Source organism: Triticum aestivum, chromosome 2B (genome assembly GCF_018294505.1).
Source record: "Triticum aestivum cultivar Chinese Spring chromosome 2B, IWGSC CS RefSeq v2.1, whole genome shotgun sequence".
NCBI lineage: Eukaryota > Viridiplantae > Streptophyta > Magnoliopsida > Poales > Poaceae > Triticum > Triticum aestivum.
Window position 1 is genome coordinate 142,121,277 of NC_057798.1, and position 10,296 is coordinate 142,131,572.

General features: G+C 42.9%; 1 protein-coding gene across 1 annotated transcript; it reads right to left on the reverse strand.

The window, feature by feature from the left end:
* Window positions 1–293: 293 nt before the first annotated feature.
* LOC123043939 (uncharacterized) lies at window positions 294–10,067 on the reverse strand. Its single transcript, XM_044466548.1, has 3 exons — window positions 9,778–10,067; window positions 1,594–3,799; window positions 294–1,410 (listed from the first exon to the last, which is right to left on the reverse strand). Exons 1-3 carry the CDS (start codon window positions 10,035–10,037, stop codon window positions 991–993), a joined length of 2,886 nt encoding a protein of 961 aa, XP_044322483.1. The 5' UTR covers window positions 10,038–10,067; the 3' UTR covers window positions 294–990.
* Window positions 10,068–10,296: the final 229 nt, after the last annotated feature.

Here is a 10,296-nt window from a genome sequence, read left to right on the forward strand (position 1 = left end):
AAGTTATCTGAGACCGGTATTGGGTTCTTACGCAGATTTTGCACTAGATTTTCTTGCAACATACCCATGCCTGCCCATAGGGCTAGAATTCGAGCCGAGCCGAGCCAGCTCGGCTCGACTCGCTAGAGCTCGTTTCGTTAACGAGTTAGCTCGACTCGACTCGTTACTATAACAAGCTCAAACCCAAGATTAATTTCACTCGTATAACTCGCGAGCTGGTTCACTTAGATTGTTAAGCTCGTTAAAGATATGAACATAAAACCCTTAAATATGATAAAAAATGATTATGTATATATTAAACATATATATCATTAAATAATTGTAATTTCCTTGTAACACATGAGTCTCCTGGGCGGCTGGCCCTTGTGTTGTGCGCCTGGGACGCAGGGTGCTAAGTGGCTGATCTTTTTTTTGGATTTGGAGTGGCTGATCTTTTGTATCGAGCCTAATGAGTTACACGATTACTCATGAGATTGGCTCGTTTAACTTGGTCTATAAACGATCTTAAATTAAAGCTCGACTCGACTCGTTATTCTTCGAGTTCGAGTCGATTCGAGCCGAGTCACGAGCTACTTGTTTAGCTCGCGAGCTTCGAGCTTTTTTTCCACCCCTACCTGCCCATGCAAAGCAAACTTATCACTAGGAAGACGCCTGTGGTATCTCTACTGTAACATGATGACATCTTCTCTTCAACTGTGATGACCTGTTTGCTTGCTCTTAAAATATGACCATTATCTATTTATCTTGAGCGCAAGCATCTGTTTTGTATCGCTGCCGACCTTATGAGAATCCATGTGCAGAATTTATGCCGAACAGGGATTTACTAGAACCAGTTGGAAACTAATCACTCAAATCACCCATAACATTATGTCCCACTTGCGGCCTGACTAATAAACAATACGATAATCCTTTATTCTCGCCGCAGCAGTTTTTCATTCATTCAAGAAAGGCAAAGTAGAAGTCCCACTTCCATCTAATAGTGTCTCGTAGTCAGTCGCAACCCATAAGTTCTTTTGCTCTGGCCACAAGATCGGAGAGAGGCATGCTGTACTCCATGAATCCTTCATCGCCCAAGAAAAGCCTGTAGTTTTCAGCCTTTGACGGTGTTTGTTCTACCATTGACAGTGCATCTGTCACCCCGAACGCGTTGAAGCAATCTGCATAGCGAGAATTATACTCCATCAAGTGTATGACTTGCTCGAGTACCACTCTCCTGATCCCAGGACAATGAGCACTAGGTTTCATGTTTGCTTTTAGTGTGTCGACAAGCCTCTTGGCAAATCTCTGCTTAATCTGACCAGCGTCTAGTTCTCGGGTAAAGTCTTCAGGAATAACTTTACATATCTGTGAACTAAGCCCAATCAGGATCTCTAGTTCTGCCCCGTCCACGTCCAGTATTCTTTCCAACACCTGTAATGAGATGTATCATCATCAGTAAGAAATGATGTAGAGCTATATCTATATAGTCCAGTGATTAAAAGTACAATTCAAAATTATACTGCTAATGTACGCACAAGAACATATGCAAAATGGTAAATTTTGTTATCCATCTCTAACAGTGCACTTATTATTGCTTGAATTAGCAGGGCTCACCTCTCTCAAGGTATGAGATAGCTCCTTCAGTTCTGACTCCCTGAGCTCGGATCGAGCGTGCATGCACAGATTACGCAACAGGCTTGCCGCCACATATACGTACATTTTATCATGGATCATGATTTTGAGTTCCATCATGAACTCTGGTTCCTGCAATATAACCAAGCAGTTTTGGACACTTTGCATTGTCAGCATTGCCAGTGCTTGCCCAGCTACCTTTCGTAGCAAGCGATCAGCGTTGACACTCGTGATTTCTTCAGTGTTGAGAAATGCCTGCACAAGCCTGGTAATGATCAGTTGGACATGACCAATCTCCTGCCTTGCTCTTTCATCAACAGCAAGGTTTCTGAGGTTTGCTGCCACTAACTTTCTCAATTCTTGACTGCTCTTGTTGTCTCCAAGAATTTCTATGAGGTTTCTCAGTAGGAAGGGATGTCTTGATATTTCATACCGCAGTATGATGCCGATTTTCCCGCCAATGCTTGTGAGCCTTTGCAGCACCTTCAGTGATGACTTGAGCAGGATACTTTGTTGCGCCTCAGTATTCAATATATCCCTTCTGTAGCTTGTGAATCCTATGATCTTCGAGATGAGGTCAGCAGCTTTGCTGATTTCCACACAATTGTCCTGACCAGAACCAGCAAGACTGTCAATAATTTCCATTGCCAGTGCTGGAAGAAAATCATGGTCTGTCAACTGCTGCTCCTTGGGAATCGACCTGAATTCTTGAATCCACTGCCAGCATCTGAGAATGCATGATTTCTGTTCGTCGATGCCGACTTGTTGTGTCGAGCGGATTTGTGTTTCCAGCAGGTTATCAGTCTCCTGATGTCGGTCTTGTCTTTTCCCTTGGTTATCAGCTGCGTTCCTCATGGAGTGATGTTTTACCACTTGGTTGTCTTCTGTATTCATAGATAACTCTTGCCTTTCTTCTTGTTCATCATCTGTGTCCAGAAGTGGGTTTCCTCTTTGCAGTGTGCTATCACTGTCAAGAAGTGCAGATACAAGCTGTATTGTACCCGGGATAGTGACAACACGGAGGTTCTTTGCAAGTTCAGCAGTGACCTTCGCGGCATATAATCTGATAGCTGCATCCTTTGGACATGTCCAATCCAACATTTTGATTATTCTGACCACCGTCTTGGTAGAAGCTGTGAGTTTTGAAAGGAGCTGTGCCTTGGTTGGCTCTCTTTGCAGAAAGCTGTGCATCATGCGAATCCCATGGAGCTGATTCTTGGATATGTCCGAGTTCACATAATCTGTGGCGAAGTTGCTGAGGCTGATCTTCTTTGGAGCAAGCACACCCCCTTGCATGCATTTCTCTAATGCGTAGGCATAATACATATTTACAGATTCCACTCCCCATTGACCTCCGAATCCACCACAACGGACAAGGGACCTTCGACGGATGAAAGAAAAGAACTCGAGCATGCAGGCCACAGCATAGAGTATTCCTTGTCCAAGCACCATCCAATAGAAGATTCTCAGAGACGCTTTCAGGTTTTCATCATCGTAAGGAGGATCACTATCATCAACTGGCATAAGCCCAATTAACGCTAGAACAACCCGCACAACTGCTGCTGGAATCTGTAAGTTCCCAAATGACATTATTGCTACAGCGCATACTTCGATTATGATCATCCTAAATCTATCATAATCCTTAAGCATGTACACCAGCATCCCTAGAGCAGCAACCATGCACAAGCTTATAATACCTTGACGCCAAAATTCTAGTTTGTTGCCTAGGACACTGTCCACTAGTTTCCTGATTCTTGTGAAGTGCAGACTGCTTATTGTTGCTACGAGCACTGCCACAAGTAGTACTAGGAACATTGCCCGTTCAATCATCGAGTAGTCTTTTTTTTTCTGCGGGTAAATCATCATTGAGTAGTCTTTGAAAAGGGATTCGTCTGTAGAGAGAGCTAGCAATACGATTGCCACTAATGGGCTCCATACTGATGCGGCACGACGCATCCGATTACATATGAGTAGTTTCAGACCTCGTGAAGACACCTCAGACAATAACCGGCCAAATCCAAAGAGTATTATCATCAATATGATCATCCTCAGGCGCATCTCCCACATGATTTTCAGAACAGCACAAAAACATGCAGCTAGAGTCAGTCCATTCCAGCCAAGAGGCCTAAAGGCTCCTCTGGTATTAAAGAACACTTGATAATCTAGTCTGTTGTTGCGGCTGAACATCCTGAAATGTATACGGTGACATTAGATGAAAAGGACATAATACAAATCACAAACCCAGGGGATAATTAAAGGAGCGTTGGTCTTTGGGTTTGCAGCTAACTTTTAGACCTTATTATTAGAACTGAGGTTATCTACATGCAGGTTATCTACAGGTGTACCGGGACTCTTCATTTATGGTCCTCTCTACAACGTGTGGAGAATCGAGGCCTGTTTACGGAGGTGTGTACACGATTGGAGTATACGATGAGGGATACTTTTACCCAACATGGGTGGCAGCATGATCTTAGGATTAGGCGTTATACATACTCTGTTTCTTTGTATTTCGCCTTCTTAATTTTCGTTTGTGTGAGAGAACTTGTTTGGCTGTGTGCATCATAGTTATGCAGAGGCCGGGTGTAATGCTTAAACCTTTTAAGTAATAAAGCGCCCCTTTTTAAAAAAAAATAGAACTGAAGACAAGCTTGTGAAAGACCCAACGTTACCAAAAAAAAATATGGAGTGATAGGTGATCCTTTTTGAGTGAAAAAAGGACAAATATATGGAGAATAGGGAGTGTACATGCATTTAAAAGAAGATAACAAGGCCAGCAGCTCCCCTTTTAATACTATAACGTGACCTCAAAATTTGGGTCTAACTTTGACTGTCGTTTCAACCAAAAAAAAATGTGTTATATGCCAAAAAAATATCGGACCATGCAGAAGGACTGCGTGTATTATATTAAAGCGAGGGAGAAATACACGACCAACAATCATCAAAGTACCCTAAAATAAACATCAGAGCTACAACAAGGATAACCTGAACTTCTGAAAACAAAAAGACCCAAAGCCCTGACCACCAAACTGTCTACAAAACCGTGATACATCACCGTATAATCTTACATGCGCAAAGCACACGCTACTACTATTATTAAGAGACCCCGAGTTTAGTGTTTGCCCCGGCACCCCCAAAATTTCAGGACCGGCCTGGTGGTGTTTGGGTATGGTTGGATGTGGTATACAGTGAGAGAATAGTGTGTGAGCTGCTCGTCGACGACCACACTGAATGACTGAACCAGCTAGCCGGCCCGGTTACAACCACACTACTCGCCGACGAAGATATGCTTCCGTGAGTCATCCCCATTCCCGGATGATCTGAATGAATTCGTTCATTTTGTACCAACATGCTCAGGGACTAATTGTGACATGCTGATATATAACATGATCTGAATGAATTTCCCATATGTCAGTTATAACCTTTTAGGTACTCCCTCCGTTCCAAAATAAATGCGGTTGTTTTAGTTCAAATTTGAAAATAAGTGTCATGGTTTTAGTTCAAACTTGAACTAAATTTAAACTAAAAACACGACACTTATTTTGGGTCGGAGGGAGTAATTTTTTCCCATGGTTAATTGTATGCTTCAAGAATGGCAACTTCCATTTTCGTACCGTGCCCCCTGTTTTGTCGGGGTTGAGAACGGCAGTTTGTTCAATATCAGGCTGGCATGTTTTCTGTTTCAGCTAGCAAATATGGTAGTTTCTATTCATTTTGTTTCATGGTTAATTGTTTCCCCTAGTATGGTTCATGGAACTAATATATGTTCCCATGGAAACTCAAATTTTGTTTGCATGACAAATTTCTGATTTGTTTTTTTCATATTATGGTGCTGGAGGTGAGAATACATGCCCAACAAATCTTTTTGTTCTTGTAAATTTGATGGTCATGGCAGCGGACCATGGCATTTTCTTTGTCGTTGTAGGTTTTCCTTTCATAGTGGATCAAATTTCTGTAGGTTACAACGTAGGATAGCATGGCATTATCATTCAAACCATGGCCATTGTATAACGAGAACATGGTAGTTCTATGGTGGATAACATGGCATATTCATTTATTCATTTTAGACCATGGCATTTTCAGTAATTAGAACATGGAAAATTTAATTAGTTAGACCATGACAGTTTTTAGTTTAAAGCATGGCATTATATATTTATTTAACTAGTAAATGTGTACATGCAATGCACGTTGATATTAGGTAATATATTAATCACATGTAAATATTAGGTAGGATGTTATTTGTGTATTAAGTATGTGATTAGCATTGGCATTAATATTTGGTATGATATTAACTACACACTACATGTGTTGAGCGCTCACCATTGGAGCAGTCTGAGTCGTTGGATTGACCTAATTTGACGGCCGGGATTCGTTGGATCTGCTCCTTTGGATCTTTTTATATTGGTATAGATGATTAAACCATGGTAGTTTATTCATAGGCACTCCATCCGTTCTTTAAAGGATGTACTTTCAATTTTGCTGGAGGGTCAAACTATCTTAAAAGTTTGACCGAGTTTGTGCAAAAGTATATCAATAATTATGAAACCAAATAGGTATATGATGAAACCATGCATGTGACACATGTGGTAAGCAATCCAAACAATTAAAAAAAGATATATGATGAAAATATATTTTATCATGAATCTAAGGCTACTAATTTGATGACATAAATATTGGTGCATTATTGTATAAATACGGTCAAAAATGAAAAGTTTAACTTTCCAACAAAGTTGGAAGTGCACTCTTTTAAGGATAGATGGAGTAGCTGATATGTCTCAAAGGTAACAATAGTTTTACTGTTACGTGCAATTATAAAATCACTTTTGGATACTTTTTATAACAAATTTTGTTATTTTTTGACTAACTTATTAATTCAGTGCACAAAACCAATTGTTGTTTTTTGCTTTTTCTTTACTTTTCATAAAATCAATATTTACGGAGCTCAAAAAACCAAGGGGATTTTGACATTTTTTTTAGAGGACAAAGATTCCAGAAAGCACCGGAAGGGCCAGGGGCCACCGCAGGCCCCCATGCTGCCATGCAGTCAGGTACCGCTGCCAGGGTGCCACCCGTGTGGGCCCCCTGGCCACTGCCTTTAGTCAATTCTTTCTCCTGTAGATTCTTAAAATCTCGAAACCCTCTGTGCCATTTTTTTCCTGATTTTCTTCGTTACCGAAGTTATTGTTCTCTAGAGATTCAATCTAGAGGCCTGTTCCGGCACCCTGTCGGAGGGGGTATCCATCACCCGAGCCATCTTCACCCTTACACTTGAGGGGTAGCATAGCATTTTGATTATTTTAGATCATCGTAGTTTTATTTTTCTAGGTAGTATGGTACTTTTTATTACTTAGAACATGGTATCTTTTAACAATTATACCATCGTAGTTTTACTACAGGTAGCAAGGCACTTTTTTGTGTGTTAGACATATATGCCATGATTTTTTTCAGAATATGTGTTATCCATAGTATTTTCAATAATTGTTCTCATGGAAATTTTTCACTGTTTTTTTACCATGTCAATTTTATTGCTTTGACTGGTACTTTACTTACGGTTGCTATGAAAAAATTATCTAAAATATCATGGCAATTGTGTTGACCATGGCATTTTACTTCTGGTTACCATGGCAAATCTATTTAAAACACTATGGCAATAATGTTTTACTGGCATTTTACTTATGGTTAGCGCGACAATTTTATTCAAAACACCATGGCAATTGTGTTGTACATAACCATGAATTTTTAACCAAACTTACCATGTCATTTAAAAAAATTATCACGGCAATAAACTTCTTAATTGGCACCCTCTTGTATATAGATCTTGGCAGTTTTTATCTCCACCGTGGTAATTTTATTTTTATTGACATGACAATCTTACTTTTTCTGATCATGGCAATTTTCAATCTATGATTGTCAAAAAATAGATCATGTCATTTTTGTTTTTAAGGTCATGCCATTTTTTATTTTAAGATTATGGCATTTTTTATTTTTTAGTGCCATGACATTTATAAGACCATGGCAGTTTTTCTATATTATGGTAAAAAATAATATTATTTTTCGCATGGCAATTTCAATTTTTTTGGATCAGTGCCAATTCATTTTTTGTTTGCCTTTTTGTTATGACAAAAAAATATAGAAGCATGGCAATTTTAATATTTTGTATCTTGGCCTTTTTTCTATATTATGGTAAATTTATTATTTTCATTTGTGGCATGGCAATTTCAAAAAAAATTATCATTGGCAATTCACTTTTTTGTTTTTTTATGAGAAAGAAAATATAGAAGAATGGCAATTTTAATTTTTTGGATCATGGCATGTTTATTATTTACCCAGTGTCAATTTTATTGATTGGACCATGACATTTTTACTTTGCCATGGCTACTTGTTTTGATTAATCGGCATGGCACTTTTTGTTGTTTTGCCAATAGCACAGCCATGATCTTGGTAGGAAAAAAAATAGACAAATAACAGATCAGGAAAACAAATAGACTCATTTAAAAAAAACCGGCCAGGAAGATACACAAACCGATTTCTGTCCAAGGAGAGGGTACGCTGGCCGGGCTCAATCGTCATGACATAAACATTCGCCGGGTGCTCCTTCTGGTAGCGAACGAAAACGTTCGATGGGAAAGAAGGACACGAGCGAACGAATCGATCACTATGACCACCTCCCTGGCGATCAATCGCCAGATATTGGGGCCCCTGAAAAATCGACCGCACAAAAAAACCTTGATTTGGCTTTGAAAACTAAGAGCAACTCTAGCAGACCCTGCAAAAATTTGACCCGCAAGACACGTTTGCGGTTTCACGAAGATCGCGTTTGCGGGTCAAAAACTAGCGCGGCCGAATAAAAACCGTATCTAAAACTGCATAATTTGAAAAAACACTTTCGCGGGAGAAATTGCGCCTCGTTGACGCGAGTAGTTCATACATACTACATAGATTTTACATGATCAATACACTAAAAACATAGTTCATACTACATACTACGTTAATACTAGTACTAGAGGGAGGTCGGATCCGACAGCGGCGAGGTCGCGGCAAATGGACGACGCCGTGGAGGAGAAGGACGCTCAATCCTCCTCGCCGGAGCTGCACAGGTCGACGTACTTCACCGCCTGCTCCTCACGGATGAGGCGCCACTCCTCGGCCTTCTCCTTGGCGGCGACCGCCTGCCGCCACTGGAGGTCTTCGAGCTCCTCGGCGTGGCGCCGGCGCTCCGTCTCCTCGTGCACGCTCTGCTCGGCGATGGCGGTCGCAACGGCGTCGACGTTGGCGACGTAGTCTTCCGGCCCGACGACTCCGCGGCGGCCGAGCGGAGCGGGCTCCTCGGGCTCCTCCTTCATGGGGACGAAGGCGAACTCGTCCGGCTCCTCCTCGTCCTCCGATCACTCTCTCTTCACGTGGAGAAGGCCCGCGCCGGAGGAGGAGGAGCTCCCGGCATACGAAGACCTCGTGGAGGAGAAGGATGCACGCCGGCGGTCGTACTCCTCCGTCTCGCTCCGCTGGAAGCTCGCCGGAGGTGACAGACCGCGGTTGGTCCACTTCCGGGCCCCGTGCTTCCTCGCGCCGTCCGACCGGACGCGCCGCTCGCGCTCCAGGTCCCTTCCGCCGCCGGAGCCGCGTCCGGAGCTCCACATTCGGGCCCATATGGCGGCTGGAGGCGGGGCGGGTGGTCGCCGGCGGCGAGAAATGTGGAGAAGGGGAATCGCGTGGCTCGGCGGCGGCGGGGGATAGGGTTTGGACCCGCAAACGAGCCGCGGAACCGTAGATATAGCAGTCGGGGCGTGCGGTTTGCGGGCCGGGCGAGTATGCGGGCTCTGTTTTGGCCGGAAAATTGAGCCGAGCCCGCATACTCGCCGGAATTTTGCAGGTCTGCGTGTTTTGCGGAGTCTGCTAGAGTTGCTCTAACAAACCGGAGAATTCTAGTGTGACCCAAAATCCTAAAAAACCTTGATTATCAAGATTCTTAGCAACCCTCTAAACCCAAAATGTTTCGAACAGGATAAATCCTCAAAAGTCTAATATCGCCGCGCAAAATAGCTATTGATGACATTCATGCAAGATGGGCGTAAGAGTAAAATTTGTAGGCTGCAGACTCATGTCAGAATGCTAATTTGCAACCAGCTCAGATGCTATATGTAATAATCTGCATACGGCATATATACATACCTTGCGGCCTCTAAGAAAATTATGATTGTCGCGAAGATAAAATCATCCCCGGAGTGGAGGTCCTTGGCGTAGCCGCCGAGCAGGACGACGGTGGCCCACGTGAAAGCCAGCGTGCCAAGCGCGTTGCCCACTCTCTCGATCAACACGACTGCACGGACGAAGCGATTCAGCCACTTCTCCGGCGCGGCCACCTTGCCTGGCCCGGAGCCGCCAGCCATCATCTGAACGACGTGCTCTCCTCCGCCACCGCCGTCGGCCATCGATCGCTTTAGCACTTAGGCGCAAAGAAGAAAACCTATTGCACTTGTGTAACTGGCTTCTCTGAATGACAAAAGGCCAGAGCAGCTTCCTCCGAACATAAAGGCCTTCGATTATCTTTGAATATATTACTTGAGCAAAATAGTATGTTGCGAGAGTCGCCGGCCCACCGGATGGGCCAGCAAATTAACGCCCCACCACTCCACTGCAGAAGAAGAAGGAAACAAAACTAGTCCATAATCAATGAGAATCATGATCAGT